General features: G+C 46.0%; 1 protein-coding gene across 6 annotated transcripts in view; it reads right to left on the bottom strand.

Moving 5' to 3' along the window:
* Positions 1-9,635: 9,635 nt before the first annotated feature.
* The window catches only part of FAM169A (family with sequence similarity 169 member A), a 988,180-nt gene continuing 970,215 nt past the window's right edge, over positions 9,636-27,600 (bottom strand). For all 6 annotated transcript variants that reach the window (XM_069627477.1, XM_069627479.1, XM_069627476.1 and 3 more), the window contains one exon: positions 9,636-11,952. In XM_069627477.1, the coding sequence (XP_069483578.1) occupies positions 11,416-11,952 (537 nt within the window). In that variant the 3' untranslated portion in view covers positions 9,636-11,415. The remainder of the gene's footprint in view (positions 11,953-27,600) is intronic.

Here is a 27,600-nt window from a genome sequence, read left to right as displayed (position 1 = left end):
TGGGCACTGTTTTCTGTATCCCTACAGTCCCCTACCAGCACCTGAGGTCTGCACTTACCACCAGCTGGCCGCACTTTTTACTTATTGCTTTTATTTATTCTATTTTCTTTTTTACTGTCGATCCCATGTACTGCACTGTCCCCTGCCCCTCACCCCCTGCACTTTGACCCTTCCCCTTCCCCTGCACTTGCGCAATCTCAATGACACCTGGCCTAGTAAGATCGTTGTCTCTGTTTTCCCTCTGTTCCCCCTCCCTTACTTCGTTGCTCCTTGAAACACTTTTGTATAGGCGCGTTGTAAATGCCATATCACTCTGGCGCACGTGCCGGCTGAGGCTCCTTTTATTCAGTCAGTCATGACGAAGTCCTGAAAAATATTCTTAAAAGGGGCAACCCCACATATATTAACATTTATATGATGGTTGTGGTCTAGTGCAAGCTTCACAATTGAAATCTACTTTACGGAGGGATGGAGGCACACAGTGTGCTGGCGTGGGGGCTGGGCTGCTCTTTTCACTCTGGGACATCGCTGGCATTATATCATTAAAGGGATTTCAGAGGGCGTTTGCTGGCATTACTCCTAAATACATTTGGCAACCACTGGAATGGACCACAAAATGGCATGGACTCCAGCTGTTACCTGGTCTGTCAGCATGCCTTTGTCTCCTCATTTTAACTGCCTTAAGGAAGCACATGTTAGAAGCAAACGGATGAAAAGGACCACTCTGGGAGTCACCAAATCTGGTGATAATATGGTATTCATGCCTGCTCAGGAACAGCCCGTCTGCCCGAGCTAAGGCAAGCCTGTTACCAGCCATGTCTGCCTTCTGGAGCGGGCATGAAAGCCATTCGCACCCGGGGTTCATTCGGTGTGCAAATGGCTTTCATTATTTTTTCTCAGGAGATTTGCGCTGCTTGCTCAGCCGATCTCCTGAGGAAAGAGGGAAAAAAAAGATGGCCACCACCATATAAGTCCCTTTTCCCATGTCTATGGCAGGAGACTGGAGGAGCACTGGAACCGGAGCACAGAACTGTGGTCCCACAGGTAAGCAGTGGAGGGAGTGGGAAAGAGGGATCGGGGGATTTCTGGGGGAGGTTGGGGAGGCAACAGGGATAGGGCTCCATGTTGCCTCCCCACATTAACAGAAAAAAAAATGGCGCCACTCGGGGATGCACCTTGGGTGTCTGGGACAGCAGGGAGGTGGGGGGGTAATTTTCCATTCTCGCCTGCTGCTCCACCCACCTTATTGGCTAAGTGCCCTTTCCCAGGTGCGAATGGAAGCATCAAGCCAGTGTTTTGTTGTGGCTGACCCAGCACCACCACATGTTGGAGCCTTTTTCCGATGGGGACTGACAGCGAGGCGGCAGGTTGGTGTACCCAAACATGCTCTCACGAAGGCAGCAAGATCCATGGAACACATGGACTAGATGAAGCCTTTAAAGATGCTGAAAGAGGAACAACCAACTGTGGTGTAGTGGGCTGCTACAAAGATGTTCACAGAATTAGGATACGGACAGTAGGCCGGGTGAATGTTATTTTTTGGAAATTAGGATGATACTTTACATCAAGGGAAGGGGCCAAGGGACAGGGCAGGGGAGGCAGACATTGCTGCCCTGTGCTCGCTCTCCATCAGAATATGCACCTCTTGTTTGCACGTGTCTGAATGGACTATTTTGTGCCATGTCCATGCGGACCGCTCCGCGGGGTGGAGTTGCGTCCCAATATCACGTACCTCCTTTTCTTACAATATTATACTATCTCTGATATATACACCTCATTTATAGTAATGAAACTTCATCTTTCCATTGTTGGTCTGGTCATGAATATTGGTTGGGAAACTAGTCACAACCATAAATGTCACTGGGCATGTGTGACAGAAGTGATGGACGAAGAGGTGGGGGCAGGTCAGCTCCTCAGTTCAGGGTTATCATCATTGAGATTCATTGAAGGCTTTATTGCTTCCTAACTGCCTCTCACATTGCCAACTGACTCTGTGGTGGAATAGTTTGGTGGATGATTACTCGCATGTGGTGTGAAGGTTCGCTTGACCTTTATTTGTGGAACAATGACACCCTTTCCATGTTTTTTACGCCCAACTGTGTGAGGATGTCATTTCTCTATCGGCTGAGTACCTGTTTTGGGATACTGTACTTGTACACAGTGATGTGTTTTTTATGTTTTAGCCTGATTGTGGCCCTGTCCCATTACACAATTCATGGAGTTACAATGTTCGTTCTATTCTTTTCTTGTCTTTTGTGTATTTTGTACTATCTATAAAATCTATTCTGTGTGTCTAAGAGAGAAGACTTATCCCGGAGCGTGAGCTCTCCTAGCTCTCATGAGTTGGTCAATTCAAGGGCCATTAACTGTAACTTGGAGGGATTTCGTGGGCAGCAGTCGTTTCCATAGCTGTGCAGTATGGGCCTTTGTATGAAACTAAAGCTACCTGGAGACTGCCATTGGTGAAACGATTTGCCCTTTTCATCTGGCCATTGGTTTGTGGATGATAAACGTGCAGCTTTATGCTGAATTATATTACTTGTTGGTAAGTTATTACTTTCAACTAATACTGGTTGGACACAGTTGTCTTTAACTGTGTTTGGCAGATATTTGATAGGTAAGGCCTTGCCAAAGAGTATTGATGACTGTAGCAGTCATAATGTTGGGTCCAAGGTAGGTACAACTCAATCCATTTGGACAGATAGTCTTCCATTACTATCCCACATTTGTGTTTTGACTCAAAGCATTCTAAAGACACTGTGAAGTCCAACCTGACTCTTTGTTCTAGGGCTTTTCATGGGGGGCTATGCTCTTCATAGAACCTAGCGAGCTCCAAGCTTTTTGTCACTGATACATTCATTGCAGTGTTCAATGGCATTATCTACGTCGGAATCCATGTGAAGCTGCCAATAAGTCACTTGTATGCATTGCTTTGTAAGTGTGAGCCCCAGATGACCCTGGTGGGCTTTGCTGGCTGTCAAGAGGAGTCCTAGGGCTACTTGTCTGAAAGGTAGCCCCAGGACTTGTCTGAAAGGTCTTAATGAGGGTGCAAGTGTTATTTTATCAGTCCACCCTTTCGTTATGAATTATGTCACCTTGTGTAGATTTCCATTCCTCTTCGGTGATGGCTGCACTCGATTATGTCACACAATGACCAAAGCCACAACAAACTTTACGAGTAGGGCGGTATTACCGCCTGCTCAAATAGCGTTACATCTACTTGGTCCAGCGCCATTACCGCTGGATCATGAGTAGTGGGTTAACGGTAAATTCTCATTCCTCATTGGGTCCATTGGACCCAATGGCGGTTTCATGGCGCTATTAGCGCCGGCACAATTGGCGCCAAACTTATAGCAATCAAAACAGGCAGAAAGCAGGCATTTCAACTGGAGGTGAAACTCCAAACTTTCCGCCAATTCCTAACAAGGCCAGCCCTTAAATGCAGCGGTAATTGGCGTTACCACTGCATTTAAGGGCTACAGCCAAACTCCTGCTGAGGCCCATAGTCTGCTTGGCTATCTGTCCACTCTGGGATGTGCTCGATTGTATATATTCTTGGAGATTTGAAAAATGTCTGGCTTGTCTGGGCGTGGCCACCTTTGTTCCACCTGGGCTTACCAGATGTTACTCCAAACATTTAAAAAACCTTTTCTTTGAGTAATTCAATCTCATGTGAAATGTCAGCTACATTGTTTCATCATCCACATATTAATTTCCTTAACTCCCCTCAACTTGCCCCTCCCTATCCCAAAAACCAACTTCATACATAGCTTGTATACTGTCAGAGGTCTGTCTTTCTGCTGTAGCCAACCCACTCAGGCTTCGCCTCTCCCACTGTCAATCAACACTCCTCTTCTTTAAATTACCTCCCCATCTCGTATTCTGTTGTTGTGGGGGCCTAGGAGGGCTTCTCATCTGGAGAGCTGAACAGAGCACGTATCAGGGCGTTCCAGGTTATGAAGTTATGTTCTCAATGTTGTCCCCTCTCCCAGTCCGGATTGCACACCGCCATTTCGGCCATGGACATCTTTTATGGTCCTTCCACCACCCCTCTATGCTTGGGCCTGCCTGAAAGTTCTGCGCGATGGCGATCCGTCTTTTCGCCAGCACCCATGCAAGATCTATCAGTCCGTTTTCTGGGAGAGCATTTTTGTGATGTCTAAATACTCCCAGCAGGCAGGCTTCTGGGGTCCATGTGTGGGAGGGCAGTCCTACCCTGCAGAGTCTTACTTCTATCTCCCGCAAAAACCCTTATATCACTTGACACGTCCAGAACATGTGTATCATATTAGCTTTGTCTCCTTTACATCTTGGGCACTTCCTGTCCCCCGCCCCTGGAAATTGCGAGATGAGATGTGGTGTCATGAATGCTCTATGGTGTTACATATAATTGGGTCTGTTTTAGACTTTCTTGTGATATATCATTGCCTGGGTCCACTCAGTTTCCTTGAATTCTCTACCTATGTCTAGCTCCCACTTGCTTCTCACTTTAGGTACCCCTCCTGATATGGCTTCCAGCATTCCCTTTTACATCCTGGGCACGCTATGCCCTCCCTCAGAGAAAACAAACAGCGCAAGGATGCTACCCTCCTCTGGAGGGGGCTGGGTGGTCACCCATCTGTTCTGTACTTCATGTATCATCCTGGAGAGCGTCAGCTATTGTCCCCTACCTATGCCAAACTCATTCACCAAATCCTGGAACTGCTGGAGCCCATCATGTGTATAGGTCTCGTACAGTCACCAATCCCTTGGCCTCCCATTGTGTCCTAATCTGTGCTGCATCTTGTGTTTCTCCCATATATTGCTGCTAGATTGATATGGGTAGAGTATAGCTCTTTCAGCTTCAACATTGTCTTGGTCCTCTCCCAGATCTTGCTTCCTAGCTGTAGGAGCCGGGGGTGTTGGGGTTGGTCACCAGTCCTATTTTCTTTTAACCACAGCACTTCCATCAAGAGGTAGGGGGTCAGCACTGTGCTCAGCAGGCTGTGTTCTACCATTTCTATGGCAGCTAACCATCCAGCGACATGTTGCAACTGTCCCGCCAAATAATACAATTCAAAATGTGAGTCTTAACTGCACCTTCCTTGTAGTTTTTGCATAGTGTTGCTCCAAACTTAAGTACGAAAATTATCAATTTCCCAGTGAGACCAAATAATCTAGTGAAAACATATATCTCTAAAAGGAAATTGGGGTTCTCTGTCTAGGAGTGGTCCCAGCTTCTTGGTTCAACCTTGTAGCGGGTTCCCAATTCCCCAGCCCAGGCTTCTTGTTCTGGCCCAACATAACTGTAGGATTTACTATTGCCAGGGTACCACTACTTTCTGGTTGCCCTCGAACTCACGAGGTTTAAAGACTGTAGGCTTCTCTAACTGCAGGACTTCACCGGATGGCCTGGTTTGTCCTATTGCAGACCCCACAGCTTCTCTCTCTCTCACACTCACACCACCCCCCTCTTCAAACTCCTCTCCCACCATTACACCTGCCTGTACTCTTTACCCTGCTGGCTCTCACTTCCCTTTCTCTCACCCACACATTCGCACGGACAGTCTTTCTACTCAATTCAGTCTCACACCCACACAGAAAACCCAATTGGTACCACCCTCTCAGACCAACCATCTTACCTTCACTCTCTATATTCCAACAGTCTCCACCTAATTCTCCACCCAGTACAACCTCCACGCTGATCTATTGCTCTACCTCCTCTGGTCCTGACCACACACACATCTTTCATCCCCTTCTGCATCGCTCTCTTTTTACAGCACTGACATAGCTCTCAACTTTTTGTGTGCATGTGGCGGGTGAAAACAGCAGATTTTGGTTTTGGCAGTTGAGAGCACAGTTAAATGCATGTACGTGCAAAGGGCTTGGCAGGTTAGTGAACGGATTACAAAACAGGTGACATCCACCAAAGGTGAGTTGACATGTATGCCCTGTTCTCCCTGATGTAACCCTCCCTGCTCTTGACTCTTTAAGCCAATCTCTGTCCTGTCTAAACTAGGAAGTCTTCAAAAGAGGTTAAAGCCCACCCCTTCCTCCAGATACCATTGCAGTATTTATGGCCATGCTACTCCTGGCCTTGTTTGTTCATGTTGTCCCTCTGTTTCCTTGTGTCTTTAAAAGTTAAGACAGTTTTCCTCTCCCCATGCTGAGCCCTGTGTTCTCCCTATTCGTCTTTTTCACAGCCACTGTACTTGGGACCCCTGTTGTGACATTCGTGGAGCCCAGGGTTGTTGTGGGGCTCCTTTTTGAATTATTCAATAAGTCGGAAGGCTTTAAAGCAATAATTGGAATGGGCTGGTCGTTGGCTGTTGTACCCAGGTGCGTTCTGGAAGAGGTTTTTCTTTAGTTCACGTTTCTTTCTTCTGGAGGGTGCAAGGGATGCTGGTTTCTGTAGTTCCCGTGTCTAGAACTGGCTTCTCGAGCTCCTCTGACCCTTATGGCATGTTGAAATGTTCTGAAATAGAAGAAAAAGAGACCTGCCCAGGGCAGAGATTTCTCCTAATAGTTGTACATATATTTACGCACTCTGGAAAACTAGGGATTACAGTCCTTCTTAACCCCTGTGCCCCTTCTGACAGGGCCACATTCATGACCCTGTCAGACGAGGAACATACCAACATCTACTTCTCAATGACTGAGTAGTTCTGCTCGGCAGGTGAGAGTGACTCGGAAGCGAATGCCACAATGTATTTGCACTGCATCTTCTGCGAGAGACTGTCTCTGGCACCACAGGAGCTGGCATCCACTGTGATAGACATCTATAGGCAAGGTCAAAGTGCCAAACACAGGGTACTGTGGAGGGTCAGAAGAAGGGCGCAGACTCCGATTAGCCACTTCAAGTTTGTCTTTATTAAATAAAACCATATTGCCTATAACTCCATATGCTCTGAGGCGTCCCTACCTAACAAAACTAGGTGCTCAACATTTGTTAGTGAATGTCTTGAAAATAAACAGTCCAGCGACCAAACTCCCCTTCCTGACCCTGCCTTTAACTTAATAAAGACATGAGAACGTCTTCCTTCTCCTGGATTCTGGTTTCCCACCAACTTGCAATCAATAGTCTGTCTTCAAATACCATCTGGTAACTGTATTTATAAGTTTGTATAGTTCATTCAATATATTATTGGGCTTTTGTTTCTTATCTTGGCTTTCTCTACAAAGGGTTATTCTGTTATCTTCCCATGGTAGAAGTATCCAATGGTTAGATCTTTCTCCTTTATTTTTCCTTTCTTCTTTAAACAGTTCACAATATTTGGTCTCGCTCTGATCTTTGTCTCTGGACATATATACTATTACAGCCTTCATCTAAGCTTTCTCTTTTATCACTTGGCTTCCCTCTTTGGCAAGGTTTTCTTCATCTTGACTGATATGCGTTTGGTTACTCCAATAACAATTCTCATTCATTCCTCTTTATGACAGTGTTATAATATCTTTCTCTTGACTAGGACGAGTACGATTGGTCCCATAACGATTCTCAATGACCTCTCTGGGTTTTAATAGTCTCTTTATCTTGACTGGGACGAGTAGGATTACTCAAATAATAATTCTCCGCCCTCTTACCCCTCCAGGTCTCCCGTTTCCCTATTGCCTGACGCTCTTAGGGAAAACGTCACCTAGTTTACTAGTGGATGAGGGTTGGTTCTCTCTCTCTCTCTTCTGCTCGGTCTCTTGTGTCCTTTCAACGTCCTTTCCTCCATTTGGGGAATCTGCCAACACAACAGTTGCAATGTATAACAGGATGGCTACTCCAGGTGCTTTATTAAAAAGAAAACCGTATCTAAAAATTAATGGTGTTATCCTTGTGCCTAAACCACGTCTTTAACACAAAATTACCTCAGTAACCTACGGTCTAAGCAGATTTCAATGTTCCCCCCACTTCTCCCATCTCCTCCCCTTACTTTCTTCTATGCACTTTATCAGAATTGTCCCAGGACCTAGTATGATAGCAACCTCGTCTGTCTCCTCCCCCTCACTGGTTTTTTCCTCCCTTCCAGCACTATCTGAAATGTCATCATGCCTAGTATGATAGTCGCTTGTTGTGTTCCTCCCCTACCTTTCTGCACCCCTTTACCTCACCTTTTGTTTTTCTCCGACTCGACCAGAAATGTCATCAGGCCTAGTACAGTAGTCGCCTGTCTGTTTCCATTTCGTCACACTCTCTCCCTCCCTTCCTTATCTATGTCTTAGCTCTTGCACTATCTGAAATTTCGGTCACCTCTTCTCCCTTCTCTTCAGCTCCCACCATGTATTTTTTCCTCAGTTTCCTTCACCTGATTTTCCTGCCTATATCCCACCTGTCTTCCACCACCCTGTGATCTTTTTCTCTTCATGAATTCTTCCTTCACATCCTTACTTTCCTTCTTGCCTTCCTTAGTTGTTGAATCCTCCTGAAAAACTGCCTCCTGTCTCACCACCTCCTCCTTTATTACCATCTGCTCCCGTAATACCACATCCATCAAATCTTGCCTTTCTTCTCTCCAAACTCCTTTTCTCCAACTTCACTTTCTCCAGTCTGTCCTATTCCACCAGCTGTTTCATCTCCTCACCATACTGTTCCTACTCTGCATATCAGTTTTCCCGACTCCCACACAGCTCTGGTCAATTTGACACCTCTCATAAGGGCCTGTCCCTTCCTCTGGGACTGCCTCGCTCGGCTACCCTGCAGTGTGCCCGATTTGTACTCTTGGCCTTGGGTTGGTGCCTTTGTATCGTGCATGCACCTTCTACATCCACTGGCCTTGGATCTGCTTACCAAGCTTTCATGAAGGCTGCCCACCATCTTGGATCTGTGTAATGTAAGTCTGTGGGTTTTTAATATACGAGGAGGCTCAGACATGTCTGTTGTTGCTCTTTACCACTACCTTCAGATTTTTGTTATACCGTAGTACTTCTGTACGAATTACTAGAATCTGTTCTCTATTTGCCATTTTGCTAACATGATTCTTTTCTTATTCTCTTGACCATGGGCAGGTAGCAACCTAAGCAGACCATTTTTTGGGGCGCAGTTTTCCCTTAAATGTCCAGCATAAAAAATGTGGCCCCAGCGTCAAGCCCCTGACATACGTCCCCCATATAGACCCTGAGTTCTGCATCACCCATGTGAAAGTTAACTTGCGTTGTTCGAAATGCGATCAAGTGAAGGAAAGGTGTATGAATCAAACTCTTAATGCTTTCACAACTGCTTTGATGTGAATTTTGATATTGCCTCTGCACTGGGGATTGTGCTTTCTCTCCTTGTGCTCTCACTTACAGCGCTTGGTTGTGTGATCACATCCCTGCAGACAGCAGCTCTTATCCAGATAATTACACTTTACCTACATTGAAGTGGTGCAGGTCCCGAAGGTTTGACAACCACCCTTTTTCAGGGAATATGATTGGGTCTCAAACTGGAGAGCCGATGGATGTTTTTTAATTGACACTTTACAGTGAGAACCTGTTGATTTTGTAAACTTATGAAGGGTAATTAAACAATTCATCTGAGATGTGTGCCTTGGTGGAGAGGCGATTATCAATGCATGTGCCTCATGGGTAATGTTTAAATCCTACAAATCACCTTACAGATACAACAATGCTCATCCTGTATATCCGCAAGTGTGCATACTGTTTCACAGCATGGTCAAATAACACACATCCGCTTACAAATCCAACAGTTTTTATTCCAGAATGGCAATTGCTGGTGTTCTTGTAATATTTCAGGAATTTGTACCTTTAACAGTAAACCAAACATTTAGCTTCAACGAACAAATTGACAAAAAACGTATTGTTATCCAATGTTGTGTAAACGTGACAAATTAAAAATGAGCACTTTTTGGAAAAAAACACAACCATATGACAATATACACTTGTAAAGAAAGTATCAGAAACTAGCAAAATTTGACAGAATACATGATTTTGTTAAGGTGACAGACACAGGACTTTAAAAAACACTTTTATATGCTAATAACACATAATCAAGTCAACGGTTTATTCCCAGATTTTCGACTTTCCAACTTGCCGAAATGAGTATCAGATTTCGGACTAGATCAGTGCAACAATATTGTCCCATCCAGAGAAGCAGGGCATTTTGTAAGCATGTTAAATAATTATAAAATATTTCAACTTTGAGAAATTGCTATTTAAAGGGAATTTTGTATCAGGGCTATTTGAAGACATTAATGATGTCTCGATGCTAGACCTGGCCACAGTGCATCTCACACCTATACATGATTACATGACTGTATTCTGAAATTGAAAGCATGTTCGAGCAAAGGCAATGTCCCAAATTGGAAGAACAGATTTGTTGGGCTTTCAAATCCTTTTTCACTGTCACATGGAAATACCCACTAAGCACTGTTGAAAGTATACAATGTGCACTCACAATATTCCTGCAGTGAATCAGTGACGTAAGGAAAAACTGGCATTCCAACATTGATTGTGCCTAAAACTCACTCAAATAGGAATTTAGGAGTCTCACTCACTTGATCAATGGCTAGAAATTAACTCTTAAGTATTACAGTACTATGTATGTATGCCATCTAAGATTTTGATGATGTTCATAAAGTGCATCAAAGCGTGTTTTCTGTTTTCTTTTTTCTTTAGAGGTAAATGAAAAAAGCAGTTAGTCTGAGGTAACTATTCAATTAAAAACTCAATATAAAATCATACTGTTCACTAAAGAGCATATATAAATATTTGTTAAACATTAAGATTAGCTGATGTCCCTTAACATCATGCACCGTTTTATGGTGTGTTCTATTTCTCTCTGAAATCAGGCCTCCCCTAAGAAAAATAAAACATTTTAACAGCGTTTTATACACTCTACTTACCGATCGGTTAGCTGGCACCAGGAAAAGGAGTAAAGATTACTCAGCAGTACATAGTTTTAGTTTCTGCTTTTAATACAGATTCCTGAAACTCTAAAAAAGTGTACTTGAAAAGATTAAAGGGATCACTTTAAAGTGGTTGTGTTTTCACACAGTGCCTTATTTTTCCATTTCACTGTTGTAGCGAACAGAAAGTGGGATTTTGAAATACTGAGCCACAGTGGTACTGAGGTTGGAATTTGTGCTATGTTAAAAAGGATGCCACTTTCCGAGAACAAGCACACCACATGAGTACCATAAACGGTTATGCCACTTAAAGAGCACAAGCAGACATTCACAACTACTGAGCTGCAAAACAAGATGGCCACCCCCTCAAACCAATTTTAAGTACTAATGTGCACGTTCACATACAAAAAAAAAAAAACAGGTTAATTTTTTTATTTTTCCATGCCTGACCACTCCTCTTTAACTATTCAGATCTAGGACATAGAATGTTTCTGAATGGACTTCAGAAATCCTGACAGATAAAACGTGTACCTTTATTCCAAACTAATAAGAGCCTTGAAAAAACTCTAAAATTACTTTGACCCAATAATAATTTGAATCAATAGCATTAATTGGAGGAATGTTTAACTGCTAGTCTGCCTCTTTTCCTGGGCCTACCCCTAAGTCCCACGGCTTTTCTTCTAAGACCCCTTCTTTCTCTGACTGGAGCTTCTGCCTCTTCTGAGCTGCTCTCGACAACTTTCTCCACTGCTGACTCTTCGGATTGTTCCTCAGACTGGCTCTTGTGCCCATCGGTGTGATGCTGGGAAGATACATCCTTAAGTTCAACAACAACAGATCCTTGCTTGAGCCCCTCATAGACCCCTATAGCATCGTGCATGGCCACCTGATGTGTGTCTTGCAGCAAAGGAACTACATCGGGAGAGGCCTCGGAGGCAATACTCTCTTTCAGTGCTTCACTGTGCACAGAGTATGGAAGCCCATTGTCAGCAGGATCCCTCGCAAGCGGTGGTGCGGCTGCCTCATCTGTGCTTTCAGGAACTCTCTTATCTTCTAGGATTTGTTCCTCTTTTGCCACATTTCCATTTGTATCAGTACTACAGTTATCGTCATTGGATATTTCCATACTTGCTGGGTTTGCAGCCTGAAAATGAAGCGGGAGAGGTTCAGCATGTTTCACTTCATCCAACACAGTAAGATCAAAACAAGTTAAGGCGCACACCTTTATCACCCATCACTGCACACATGGGTATAACCATTTCATTTACTTGCTGCTAGCATCAATATCACATCCATTAATACTTAACAAGGTAAATACAAAGGCTAATATGATCGGGTATATTATTAAAGAACAGGATAGAGCTACATCTTGTGTCTTAATTAAGCATTATTGAAGGGGCTGTCAATAATGGTTTAACGATTTTTTAAAGTGGTGGGGCATGAGCAATACTGGCCCCACCCAAAGAGGTGTGGCTGGAAGAGGGTTCAAGTGCCAAGATTGTCTTTAGAAAATGGACCAAAATGATGACTTTTACAGTTCATTTTTGGATGAAATTCTATTTGAAATATTCGCAGAATTTACAGACAATTCTCCAGGATAACACATGAAATATTTCAACACTGCATGTTGGCTCACCAACCACAGTAGTCTTTTGCTGCATCAAATCATGAACATGCCAATCAGAAATGTGTGCAACCACAGAAGCACATACACATAGACACATATGTATTTGTTCCACATCACACAAACGGTGTCAGATACAATGTGGCACTACATCACGGGAAAATACAATCATAAATCATACACCAGTAGAAATTACACGCTGCTAACATATTGTGACAGGGGAGGTGCAAATCACCGTTCCTTTGCTAGGTTATAACATAAGATACAATCAGAATTGTAAAACCTATTATTATGTTGGCATTTACGTCCAGAACATTGTGATGCATCTCTAAAAAGCAATGCTAGAATTATCTCAGCAAACACATTGTACTGTTGGCACGATAATGTGTTCACTGGGGCAACAATGGCATGCCATTGTTATGCAGGCATCACAATATTGTAGAGGGGATTTAGATACATGTAAATCACACCAATAAAGATATTATGCCTCTCAGCAATGCCATTCCAATGTTGCCCATGCAAACCATCTTTTCATGCTGGCATCTATAAGAAAATGATGCTAGTCTTATCAAAGCCATGGCATTGTTGCCGAGGTATAGCACATAATCTAGGGGGCATCTATTTTGTCCTCCCAAAAATGAGATACTTCTCTAAACAATACTGATGCATACATTGCCCCATGGACAAAATGATAGCAGTTTCAACAGACATGCCAGTGTTGCCACTTTAAAATGCATTAATGTCCTGGCATCTGCAGTGCCCCAAGACAGTTATATAATATATAAATATATATAATATCAACCAAGCATCGTGTGTTTTACAGGACAAACGCTGGCAAGGCATTATTTAAACAGGCATTGTAATTTTCTGGGGCAAGGTAGACACATCTACATTTCCCCAACAAATTGAGATGCCAGCCTCAGTGTCCCCACCGTCTTGCACCAGTTAAGCAAGTCATCAAGCGGGCATATACCATGGCTCCCAGAACTGTGCCAGGTCACATCCCATTACCCGTAAATTATTTCTTGTCACTCTCACTGCTCCTGACATTGGCCAAAGTATGTCCCATTGCCCTTTGAAATGCCACATTGCACACATTCCCCCCAGACTGATCCATGGCATAGCCAGTTGCCCTCAGAATTACCCCATGTAATTTCCATTGCCCCCGTACTGCCCCTATGCTGCCCTTGCCCTAGGAATTAACCCCTTGCCATTTCCGTTGGACCCAGAACTGCCCATGTTTGTGAATGCCATTCACATTTCTCCTGAACTGACCATGTTCGACCATTGCCACATAAATGTTCACTGCCAAGCACTTGGGAGGATAGCTCAGGGGCAACGTGCATCACCTTGGAAGCAAAACGATACGGAGCAACACAGGTTCGATCCGATCCCTGGGTCCGCACTTCGAAACCTCTGGGTATTAAGCGCTTTATAAATAACCTCACATCATATCACAGATCTGTCCATACAATGTCCTTTGCCCCAGAGCAGGCCCTTGCCATGCCCATTACCCCAGAACTGACAACACAAAGTCTTTTGCTGCCAGAATCACTCATGGCATGTCCATCCTACTGTCAATTTCCACTGGCCACAGATAGGTCCATGATATGTCTTATTGCCCATGGAAAAGGCCATGTTGCATCTATTGCCACAAAACAGTCCCTTTTTCATGTCCAAAAATGCTAATGTGATGTCCTTTGTCCTAAGGACTGCCCGTTGTCATGTACATTTCGCACACAACCTTGCTATGTCCACAGCTGCCAGAAATGCCCCTATCACACGATTGCTCCATAACGCCTTATCTTTTTATCCATTGGCCCTTGCCTTGTCCATTACACGAGAACGGCACATGTCACATCCAATGTCCAAAGTTAGTTCCTTGCCAGGTGAATTGACCCCAGTATTGTCCAAATCCCATCTTTCTACCTGTACTGCTCCCAGACCTTACAATGTCTACCACTGTCAGAACTGGCCAAGTCATGTCCTTTGCCCCAGAATTGACCCTTGCCATGCCTATTGACCCCATTTCATGTTAACAGCGCCCAGAACTACACATGTTACTTCAACTGGTCTCTGCAATGTCCACTGTCAAATAACTGACCATGTCACATCTTTTGTGCTCAGAACTGCCCATATCATGTTTAATGTCTTACAGTTAACCCTTGTCATATCCGTGGTGCGGTAACGGGCCATGTCACATCCATTGTCGCCATAATTTTGTCCTTTGTCATTACCTCTAAAACTACCCATGCGATGTCCATTTCACTCACAACTTCCCATGTCACTTCGTTTGCACTCCAGAACTGCCAATTCCACCTGCCAATGTCAAGTTCTTTGCGCAAGGAAGTGTGCCATGCTAAGTCAAAGGCCTGCAGAACTGTCTGCCACATCATTTGCCTGAGAACTGCTCATTTCACGCCCTCTGTCCCAGGCATTGTCTTGCCATTTCCATTGTCCTCAGAATTGACGATGCCATGTCCATTGCACACAGAACTGCAATGCCATTAGCCCTTGGCTGCCCAGTTCACATCATTTGCCTGTAAGTAAGCACCTGTGGTTATTCTGAGGGCAGACACACAAACACTCTCACCTTCGGTCTCTAAAAATACCTCATTGTGAGCCCGGCCTCTCCATTTCTTCCCAAAGCTGTTACTGACTCCGTTTCCATGCAGAAACTCGTAGCAGTCCTGTCCCCTGCGTGATTCCTTTGCTGTGTTGCGCATGCCTAGGCTGTAATTTTCCTGTGCCACGAATGCTTTATATGTCCCAGGCAAGTCAGCTTGTGCCGACAAGGAGAGAATTAATGCAAACTCCCAAATTCATGGGTAGTTGAGCTATCTGAGCCAGTAAAGCATGCACCACTGTGCCTAGCTGCTGTTTTGCAGTGTGTTCTCCGGCACTTAACCCGACAGGTGTTATGTTGTGAGTATGTGTGTGTATGCGTGAGCCTCGTTCGGGCCCACGCATGCACGTTGAGAATAAACACGTCCCTAACGGCAGTTGCCCCCGGGACTTCATGAACCACAGAGGCATCTCTGCGTATCTCTGTATGCGAGTGAATGTGCGTGTGATTGAGGCGGCCCGAGGCACAGGCCCATACCCAACACTGGCGACGAGGACGGCTGCCGGCAGAAGGATCGTAGTGGCACGCGTGAGTGCAAGGTTCACTAATCCTTTTCCGACACAGCCCGGACCCGACACGAAAACGGGCGGCCATTTTGGATTCAGCTCCTGGCGCAGTTGCGGCCCGCGAGGGTGCTTGCGCGCTGCCCATGGGTGTAACGCTCACTTGGTATCCACGGGGACGTCACTCAGCCTGTTCTGACATCTACGACCTCAAACCCTTCCCTGGAGTCTACTCGACCAGAGACTGGGCCTTAAACACAGGATTGGTAGGGTTCTCTGTTGTCTCTGCATGCTCGAACCCCTTCTTCCCAGTGGTCCAACCCTTACCCTTGGGCCACACCTCACCTTGTTTTCTTATGCAGTGCGCTCTGTCCTGCTTTCTGCGCAGGGGTGCGTTGATTGATGCAGGCTCGTTGCTGCCTAGTTACTTCACTGGCGAGAGTCCGACGGGTAAATATTAAGAGTCTTTATGAACAGTTCTCTAATTCACTTTCCTTTCCTTCCTCAGTTGATAGCCGGCGTCCGGGGATGATGGCGTGCTGGTTGAGGTGAGTAACACTGAAGGTTAGTGAGGGCAGATGTGCGATGCAACCTCTTCGTACTTGTATTGAACAGAGTTTGTTTTTTCTGTGTCTTTAGGTGCCGCAATGTTTTCAGCGTGGATGCCAGTTAAGAAGAAGAAACGCGGTGAGTAGCGCAATTTGTGGCGCTTCTGAATGCTTTCCCACACTAACCTGGTGTTTCTTTTCCCACTTGCAGATGCATGAGAAGCTCCAGAGATGAAGTTTCCCCAGAACGGCATGGATTCAGGTAAGCGTTTGAATCTAGTACAGTCTTAAAGTAAGCAAAGGTTTGCAGAATGCTAATGTCTTCTTTCTGTCCCTTTCCCTTTTTCTTAGGAAGCGGCATGCCGGGAAGAAAATGACACCGCCGAAGGAGCCCGCAGAACTGAAGGAGTGACGGAAGATGGGCAGATGCTCTCCGCAAGGTAAGGTAATTCCTAATGGTGTTCTTGCAGGTGCTGGGCGCAGATGAAAGATGCAGGCCTTCTGGAGTCTGATCCGAACACTGAGTCACGCTGCAGGTGTAGAGAAACGCAAAGCGTGCTTCTCGTCCTGGGCATGGCTTAAATAGTCTCTGGGTCTCCAGGTGTCTCTGCGCTGAACCACACCCAAAAAGCTAGACTGCATATGCAGTTCTAGGAACCGGAATGAGTGGGGGCATCCATCTTGTCCCACCTATGCACTACAAGTCCAATGCTCACTGCCATCCTGTGTGTGTGTCTGGTGCCACAGGTGCCAAGTCTGACTCCAAGTGGGTCTTTGGAGGGATGGAGAGGCCCTTAAGGGCCATGCAGATGATCGTGGTCTGATTCTAGCCTGACTTTTTGGAGGGCTGGAGACATGAGAGGCAGGAATCATGACAGCGGGCTAGAAAAAAACGAAACGAATTTTTGGAACTCTCATGGTTCTCCTTGTCAGAGAGCCGCAATGTTGGTCGGTGAGGCCTATTTCTTCACTTTGTGGTGAAGAGTCAGCAAACCTGGCCCAGAGGCCCGACTACAGTGCACCACTGAAGGTGGGGCTGGCAGACTGCGTCATCTGAACACCCAGGTCAGTGATACATGACGAAAGGTCACTTGTGGAGGACAGGTTTGCGGCCTCTATCACGATGGTGAGGTGCCTGTGCGACCTGCAAGAATGGGTGACAGCGATGGGGAGACTGCGGCACCTGCGAGAGTGGCACGAAGACAGCATGGCTCTCTGGCGCCGATGCCAGAGTTTGACACGTCTGGCCCACCCTCAAAGTTGGGGCCCAAAAGGCTCATATGGATTAAAAAGCTGGACATGTTCTTCAGGGCAACAGGGGAGGAGGATGACGACGCAAAGGTCGCTACGCTCCTGTACTCCGCAGGTACTGAAGTACTACGGATTTATGAATCTCTGAACATTCAAGTGGTAACGTATGCAGTTGTCAAAACTGCGCTTCGGAACCACTTCATCCCACTGTCGAATGTAGACTTTGATAGGTTTGTGATGTTTGGGGAAAAACACGACGATGAGTCTTTGGATCAGTTCTGCGCACGACTGCGTCAACTGTCGAGCACGTGCAGGTGGGACAATGAGGAGGTGATGATCAGGAACCAACTGATACAGGGATGCAGCTTCAGCAAGTTACGGAGGCAAATCCTGCGAGAACCAGGTATGACACTTGTTCAGATCTTAGACAATGGCAGGATATACAAGCTTGCAGAAAGTAGGGGAGCGAAAATGGATGCCGCTGTACGCCCTGGAAAAGGGGGAAGAGGCATTCGGAAGTCCACCCCGTCGAGGGCCCGCTGGAGCCAGAAGCGCCAGGAAATGTCTCCTACACAAGGTTCCCCAGCGGTATGCCAGTATTGCGGGTACGACTTGCCACATGCTGAGGACTGCCCGGCAAAGTCTAGAGTATGTGGGATGTGCAACACACTAGGCCACTACGCAAGAATGTGTCGAGCTGCGGCTCCAGTGTCAATGCACAGAGGCCCCGCAAAGACGAGTGGGAGTAATTTCAGAAAATCGCGAAGCATAGCCACGCTGGAGCAAGATGCACAGAGACTGAATATCGCTGAGGAGGAAGACGACTAGGACATTTTCTTCATTTCAAATATCGCCATGGGGGCCAAGAAACAGAGACCCCCACACCAGTCCTCACTGACACAGGGGCATCTGTGTGTGTATTAGCAACGGAGCACTACATGGCCATCCCGGGCACCAACGCAGCTGGACCAATCGAAGGCAAGGATTTACATGTTTGGTGGTGATACGCCCCTCACAATACAAGGAGTGTTTGTTGCACCAGTGACACACGGCCCAAATGCAATCAAGGCTCGTTTCTATGTGACGGATGTCAACCCCCACTCGCTCCTGAGCTGCGCAGTGTCAGAAGCCCTCAACATCGTCCACTTTACGCTGGCAGTGTATCAAGCGGACACTGAACAGCTCCTGAACAGGTTCGCAAACATTTTCCAAGGGGTGGGCAAACTCAAAGTGGCACTGGTTCGCTTAAACATCGACGAGACGATAAAACCTACTGCACTTAAACACCGGAGGATAGCCTTTCACCTCAGACCACAAGTGGAAAAGGAACTGCAGTCGTTCATTGAGATGGATATCATCGAGAAGGTCGATGGGCCCACGCCCTCGGTGTCCCCAATTGTAGTAGCGCCCAAGCAACCGTCTACCCAACGCTGCAATAAAAAGAGAGCGCCACATCACCCCAACACTGGCCGATATTGTGAGCTGCAGAGGGGCCAAAGTTTTTTCAAAGTTGGACTTGCGGTCCGGTTACCATCAGCTCGAGCTGCACCCGGAATTGCGATGCATAACGACTTTGACCACCTTTGAGGGGCTTTATCAATGCAAGCGACTCCGCTTTGGCATGCCCCTGCCGCCGAAGTATTTCAGAACACTATAAGGGGTGTGCTGGCTGGCCTAAGGGGAGTGCTCAACATGAGCGATGACATTTTGGTATTCGCATCGTTAAAGGTGGAACATATGAAGCGGCTGGAACTGACACTGCAGAGGCTGAACGAGCTAGGCCTTAAACTACATCGCAGCAAGTGCGAGTTCTTTTGGGATCGCATAGTTTTTCAGATTCATCTTTCATGCGAAGGGGATCTCGTCTGACCCGGAAAAAGTCTGCGACTTCCGGGAGGCCGCTGCACCCAAGTCAACTGCAGAGGTGCATTGCTTCCTCGGAATGGTGAACTACTGCGGACGGTTCATTAAAGGTCTTGCTTCACTCTCTGAACCACTCCGTGCTCTGACAAAAAATGATGTGCCATGGACATGGGACAAAAAGGAACAAGAAGCGTTCTTGGACATTAAGAAAGCGTTATCTGACCAGGACACCATGGCATTCTTCGACCCCACAGTGGAATCCGAGATAGTTGTGGATGCCAGCCCAGTGGGATTGGGAGCTGTGCTGATGCAGGCGGACGCCCGGGAAGCATGTGCCCAATCGCGTACGCAAGCAAGGCCCTGTCTGAGACAGAGAGAAGATACTCCCAAATAGAAAGGGAGGCGCTTGCGATACTGTGGGGCTGCCGGCACTTTCGCCTCAACATTCTTGGGAAGCCGGTGGTCGTGGTCACCGACCACAAACCGCTGATACCAATCATGGCTGGAGCGTCATCGAAGCCCCCACCACGCATCGAACGCTGGATGATTTTCCCCTCATTTAATATGGCGCGAAACTTTTGTACAGGCCTGGGACTAACAACCCCGAAGACTACCTGTCACGCCACCCGAACAGCAATAGGGTGCAAGGCCAAAAGGAGGTTGTGGCATGTCAGGAAATCATACATAACATCGTGGAAGCGGCCATGCCGGTGGCGCTGTCAAGAGAGGTCGTCGCCAGAGAGTCCAACGATGACGAAATTTTCAAGTTAATACAGTCATACGGAGCAGAGAGTGGAAGGAGGTCCTGAACAACAATGCACGGCGTGAGGAGAGAGCACAGAGATCTGCAGGCACTGTGGAAAGTAAGAGATGAACTTTCAATCTCAGAAGAAGGCCTACTCCTACGAGGGAGACAGTCATTCCCCGTGCGCTGGTACCTCGTGTACTAGAACTCCGCACACTGGTCACCAGGGGGATGCGAAAACAAAGGCGAGCCTGAGGTCGAAGGTGTGGTTCCCCGACCTAGAGGACCAGGTAGAGAGTCATGTGCGTAGGTGTCTACCATGTCAGGCTGCAAGCCCAGCAGAGAGAACACCCCCATAAAATCCATGGACAGGAATGAACTCTCCTGAGGGACGGTACACGCAGATTTTGGCTCAACGGGTCGGGGGATGTATTTCCTGGCCGTAATAGAACAGTGGTCGAGGTACCCCAAAGTAGAGCTGGTGGACTCCACCGTGTGTGACCACACGATTTTAGCCCTCGAGAAAATGTTCGTGACCCATGGATTCCCGACCATCCTCTGCTCAGACAATGGGGCCCCGTTCATGGGAAGCCAGTTTGTACGGTACATGGAGTAGAGGGGGATACAACACCGGAAGGTAAAGCGACTGTGGCCCAGGGCGAACGGGGAAGCAGAGAGGTTTATGAGAACATTGAACAAAATATTCTGCATCTCGGCGAATGGAGGGGGCGAACTGAGAAGAAACCTCTTCGAGTTCTTACGCGAGTATAGAACCACTCCCCACCAATCGACGGGGGTTGCCCCAGCTGAAGCCAGGTTTGGACGTTGTCCGAAGGGGCTATTTCCTGAAATGGAAGGACGTGCGCCAGGCGTGATCGACAATGCAAATATTCGGCAAGAGAGTGAGACCAGAAATGAGAAGGAGAGTGAGAGGAGAGGCCTACTGGAAAAAGATGCATCCGTGGGGGACGCAGTACTGGTCAGGAACCGCCATCCAGCCAGGAAGCTGTCACTCACATACGAGCCACAACCCTGGACAGTAACTCACGTCAAAGGGGCGATGGGAACTGCAGCCAGTGAAAGAGGAACAATAACCCAAAACAAATCCTTCAAGAAAGTAGACGTGAGCCCCAGGGAGGGATCGCCGGAGGAGGATTTAAGGTCTGAGGCGAGTGAAGACATCCCCGAGGCCAACAGGCCGGCAGACATCCCGTCAAACGAGGTTGCTCTGCTGCCGACCCAAGGGAGCTGCAGCCAGTACCCGACGAGACAGGGGCGTCAACCCCCAGTGCGATTCAAGGACTACATCATGGACTCGGGAGACTGAGCCAATGGCACACCATGATGAATGACTCACGTTGAGTCCTGTTTGAGTTATATTGTTGTTAATTGTTTTTGTTTAAAGAAAAGGAGGGATGTTACGTTGTGAGTATGTGTGTGTGCGTGCGTGAGCCTCGTTCGGGCCCACGCATGCGCATTGAGAATAAACACGTCCCTAACGGCAGTTGCCGCCGGGACTTCATGAACCGCAGATGCGTCTCTCTGTATGCGAGTGAATGTGCGTGTCATTGAGGAGGCCCGAGGCCCATACCCAACAACAGGAACTCGGTTCAACAGCTGCCAGTCTGAGCGCCAGGGAGGGTAATTCATTTCTCCATTATGTGTTGTAGGACATCACGCTAACTGCCCATAATGGACTAGCTGCCACTGTAATTGACCATTCTGAAGTTTTCATTTCAACACAAATAAAGGAAATCAACAACCATTTATTAATGGCAAAAACATACGAGCACCATTTTCCAAGTGCTAGAATTGGTAAAGGGGATGTTCTAATGATGTGCAAAACTTGCATACATTGTTGAATGCCCCATTTACCACTCCAGATGATTTTTGATTATTTGACAGGCAAAGATGGGGCACGGAATGAAATGTATATTCATCTCCCACTTCTGTATTTGAAATGCCAAGCGGAACTATCTCCACCAGCATCGGATTTTCATGCTGGTGGAGATGGCCTGGATTCTGATCAAATCCACCATCGTTTTGCACCTGCTAAAAGCTGGTGGATGCCACAGGAATCCATATAAAGGCATCTTGTCATGCATGTACATTGTATGTGGGAAGGCACTTGCGATTACTTTCATTGCGTACTGCAAACATACAGAGAAACCCGGTTTTATGTGGATTTGAGATTCACAGTCCAAACAAGCACATTTGCATGAATGGCAGAGCACGTCTACAGGCTCATCAGTGTAATTTTCACGAAATCACAAAATCAAGCCCATTTTATAGATCCTCTGGTTTTGATGGCGGGGACCTGGCATGTGTACATTCGGGCATAGCCAGGTTGCTGCCACCAAATGTTTGTCATTTGTGTGGCAGAGTGTAAAAGGGGAAGGCAAAAGGCGGTATACATGTGTGTATGTCCTCTCTTGCCTCTGCCGTGCAATTTAAGTAAACACTGCCTTCCATGTACGCATGCTAGACGACATTGACAATGGATCCCTATGGTGTCCGCCTGCTTTTTGTTTGCGCATAAAGCCGGCGGACTGCATAGGGATACCCAGGATTTGCACAGGCATGAAAATACTGGAGCATTTGTGTGGCGGAGGGGAAGGGAGGCGGCGGAAACGCAAGTTGAGTGCTACCCCTCCTCTCCGCCATACAAATGGATGAAAATGAGCCCTGATGTAACACAAATGTGTAAAAGCCTTACACAAGGCTTTAACACATTTTTCCTACGTTATGGCTCATGGAAAATGACTCCCTTTGCCCATTGTGTGTTGATTTAAGTGAAAAACAATCACTGTTTGTACAACTGTGCCAGACAAGCATTGTGAGGACTGTTTGCACTGTTAGCTTTTAATTGGCTTATGAACTGTGTCTGATGTTACATTGTTTTCAATTGCTGCACTTTTTATATTGCGCTACATCCTTTGAAACCATCTTTGAAAAAAATATGAGATGCCTTTTATTGTTCCTCATCCACTTCTTATTTCTTTTAATTGCTGGGTCTTCTGGCCCATAGGTTCACACTGCTGCAGGAAGATTTCTAAAACGACATCCCGTAAAATTCCTTATGCTTCAGCTTGGTTGGAGTATCATTGCAGGACGCCCGCAGGGCTTCTGACGCCTGATTAAGTCTGTTCAGTACTTGAAGGACACAGGATGCGCTCTGCTGTGCTGGCCAATCTATCCGATCTATGCTTCTTCACTAATGCAATCACTGGACCCACAAATGTTCACGCCTTGAGGCCATTTTCCCCTCTGGTTCTCTACCTTTCTGCCGAGTACCAATCCTCTGTTGAATGCCACCTGGGCATTCGGACACCTTACATTTCATTTTAGACCCAAGACAAACCACGTTTTCTAGGGATACATTGCTTGAACTAAATACCCACAGGGGTGATCTCGCCCTTTGAACATTTCATAAAATTTGAATTAACAAGATACAACGCAACCAAAAATCGAACGCTTGTTGCCGCCCTGCTAATGCCAATTTATTAGCTGTTAATCATTGGAAATAAAACTATTTCCTGTGCCTTTATTAAATGATGAATCAGCAGTTAGAAATGCTTCAGCTATTGCTGATCTTATTTCTCAACATAACTTAGACATGTCGAGAGCCAGTTTACTGAGGATTGTTGCAACATTTTTCACCTCTGGGTTCCAGATGGCTATATAAAAAATGGGCTAAGAGAGAGAACCGCCACATCTGTGGAATGACCATTATTTTTAAAAACTCTTCAATAAAAATTGATGTATGCCAAATTTGTACTTTTACCATTAAAGTCTCTCCTTTGGAAACAATAAATACGGTATTAATGGGGGTGTGGCTTGGCGCCAAGGATTATGGTCGCCTGAGCGCTTCCTGCGTTCCCCCCCACTTACCCCATCTTCTTGGCTCCTGCTCCTCTTCTCCGGATTGAAGTTCCTGGGCTGTAACTGCTGCCCGACGTTCAGCAGCCACGCGGTACGACTTTTATGCATCGTCTCGACTGGAACGTTGAGCGCCTGTCGTCTCCATTTACGGCCGCCCTCTCTGAGGTAACATCTGGCCTTCTGCTTGACGTGATGGGCCAGCTTTGGCCTTGCTGCTTCCTTCTGTTAGTGGCGCCACCGCATGCTGGACTACATTAATTACACCTGCTTTTTTTTCTTTTTCCTCCTCTATGCTGCTTTCTTCTATAGCGAAGGTAAATTGTCTTGTACTACTACTATGGGCATTTTCTTTTGATTTTATCCTTTGATATTCTTGTCACATGAACGCTGCCCTATACATATGCTGTGTGTATTTTTTTCCACAAGGAAACTACACCCGTTTTTGCTGCCTATTCTACATTTTAAGGCCTCATTTATCTTCTTTTTGGCTTTTTTCTGACAATGTGGAGCTGCTTCCAGATTAATTAGAACATGCTCATGCGGCCCTGTGCTTTTAAGTATGCAAGCCTCTTCTGAGCAGTAATCAATTTGAAGGTTTAAGACTTTGCTGTCTTCAACTTGGCAATGAGAATCTTGTTGCTGCTCCTGCACACCATTCGAAATACTAAATCTTTCCTGTGACTTTCTGGTACCCTTGTTATGGCTTGACTTTGTACCTCACTTTTGCTGATACGATAGCCTCTGGTAAGGGCAATCAGAAAGCTGTCTACTGCCAAAGAATTAACCCTGTCCTAGACCAACCTCAAAAGACCAAAAAGCAATTTGCCTCCACCGCTCTCCCCTGCTGACCCAGCGATTGAGGCTATTTTACAGGAAATTAGAGCATTAAAACCCTTCATCGTAATTACAAATCAGAAATTACAGCAACTTGATAGGTGGAAGGGGTTTGAAAACGTAATGGGCGAGATGGAAAAAAAGAGTTGGCTTTGTTGACGATGTTTCCCCTAGGGTGGTGCTGCTGGAAAAAACAGTCAAATATCTCCAGAGACATAACGAAGAGTTGGAAAATGGAGCTGGACGCAATAACCTACGTGTCTTTGGCCTGCCGGAGGGGTGTGAGGAATCTGACTCTATTGTGTGTCTTCAACAGATGTTGCCAGCCCTGCTTCTTCTCCCTCTGGACTCTCCAAACATTCAGTGCGCCCATCGCATTGGCCATGTAAGAAATATCTCATCCTCTCACCACCCTCCTCGTACGCTCATATTCTACTTGTTTGAATGCACACAGCTCCAGCTCATAATCTTGAAGGTCAAGGAGAAAAATTCTCTCAGTTGGCAGTGAAGCGGAGTCCATATTTCGCAAGATGTGGCGAAGATTACTGCCCAACGTAGAAAGAAGTTCCTGTCTTTTTGCCCTGCTTTGAAACAACTGAATGTGAGGTATGGGCTATATCATCCTTGCTCCTTTAAAGTCACCCAATACAGGCGAACTGCAGTTTACAATGACCTGGCTGACTTAAAGGCCATTATTCGATCCATTAAATCAGATGGCATGGACACTTTGCTCCCTCTGAACTCTTCCTCTTCACGATCCTGATTGACTTTTGTTCCCTGCTGTCTATTTGTATACCCATCATATGCAATGCTGTTATTAATCTTGCCCTGTTTTTCTGGTGGGTCGGGCGTGGTCTCAACATCCTGCTCCTTTTGTGGGCAGTCTGTTTTTTTGACTGGTCTGTAGGTGTCACCTACTCCTATTGCATTTTTCCTTTGCACCCACGCCAGATCCTATATGTGGTTGTTCACTTTGATGTTTTGCGGCCAGGATCAGTGGCTTTTTTCTCATTTTACTTATAGCATGTTATCCTGGGTCAGGCTTCCCCTCCCTTTCCCCTTCTCATGTGCCTTCCTTTTGTGCTCAGTCTTTGCTCACTTGTTGCTCTGTTTACGCTGGTATGTCATTGATTCGGGATGTATATTCACTGCACATGTTTTTCTGGTTTGCTCTTACACCCAACTATCTGCTAGTCCATATTTTGCTCTCAGGATTTTCTTATTCGCTGCAATTGTGTTTAAATGTTTAATATAGAACATCAAAGGGTGTAATAACGCAATCAAAAGACATAAGGTCATCTCCCATCTTGATAAACTCAAACCATCAGTAGCTTAAATTCAGGAAACCCATTTATCACTTGCGGAAGCCATGAAACTTAAATCCTTCTGGATCAAAGATGTTATTGCTAGTCCTGCTGTGGGCAAGAAGGGTGGTGTCGCCATACGTATTAGTAAAAAATTGTCTTACAAAATCTTAAGTCAGGATGTACATCCTAATGGGCCCTGGGCTTGGGTCAAGCTTCTGATTGGATTCGACTTGGTTTTCATTTTGAACCTCTACGGCCCCACTGTGCCAGACCCTGGTTTCTGGGACTCCAATAAGCACATTATTCTCACTTCCTGTCTTACCAACCTTATTCTTTGCAGATATATTAATCAAGTGCTAGATCCCTTCTTAGACAAAAAACCCAAGAGTATTTCTATAAGCTCCAAGTCCCACACAGCCTTTAAGCGTTGTCTGACCAAAACTGGCCTAATTGACACATGTGACACATGGAGACTTTCCCATCAAACCCACCTAGCATGCTGGTTTTACTCACCCCCCCATAACACACTCTCATGCCTTGACTACATCTTTTCTTCTAAATCTCTCACAAGCAACATTATTGACTCTACTATTTCTAACATTATCATCTTTGACAAAGCTCCTGTTTGCACTACCTTTAACCTTACTGACATCAAAAAATCATCCTCTAGATGGAGATTCAACAACAGCCTCCTTCTGGACCAACATTTTATCCAGTCCTTCCAATTGTTCCAGCAGCAATACCTTGCAGAAAAGTTGGATAGCGACACTTCAGTGGTCAATAACTGGGATGGCTTCAAAGCTGCTTTAAGGAGTCATATTATCGCTTATTCTAGTAGGAAAAAAAAAATTGCTTAAACACCATGTCGATTTGCACCTTCAGCTTTCCGATGCTGAAAAACAATTCTATCGGTCCCCCTCTGACAGTAATCTTCGTCTGGTCCTCTCTTTGTGCTTTCAAATTAATAAGGAACTCGGAGTCGGCCTCTGGCGCTCTATTAAAGTATAAGACCAAAATGTATCAGACATCTAACAAGGCCGGCAAATCACACGCCTCGTATTTCAAGACCAAAATGGAAAAACCTTTATCTCACACATTCAGGATAACTTTGGCAACAACATTACTAATCCTGATGGCATTTTGAACTGCTTCAAGCAATTGTATTGTGATCCATATACCCCAGAGACATCGGTCTCTGCTCCTAGCATTGACTCCTTTCTCAATGGTATTAGCAGACTTTCATATCCACGTACTGACCTTACCCATTTAGAGGGAGAGATTACCCTTCATGAAATTAACTGTGCTGTCAAGGGGCTGAGCAGAGGGAATGCCCCTGGTCCCGATGGACTCTGAGTTATTTAATCATTTTGCCAGCTTCCTCACCCTCAGGCTCAAGGCATTATATTCCCACTTTTCATCTCAGAATTGCTCATCTGGCTACTTCTCCGAGGCGCTACTCCTTCTATTCCGTAAAGCTGATAAAGACCCAGCGCTCCCCAAAAATGATAGACCAATGTCCCTCATCAACACTGAAAGCAAGATTTTTGCCAAGGTTCTTGATAATAGAATTGAATCATCCATACCCACTTTGGTCAAATCTGATCAAGTT

The sequence above is a fragment of the Ambystoma mexicanum genome, chromosome 6p (assembly GCF_040938575.1).
Source record: "Ambystoma mexicanum isolate Mex_15411 chromosome 6p, UKY_AmexF1_1, whole genome shotgun sequence".
Lineage (NCBI taxonomy): Eukaryota > Metazoa > Chordata > Amphibia > Caudata > Ambystomatidae > Ambystoma > Ambystoma mexicanum.
This window is presented reverse-complemented; position numbering and strand designations above follow the sequence as displayed.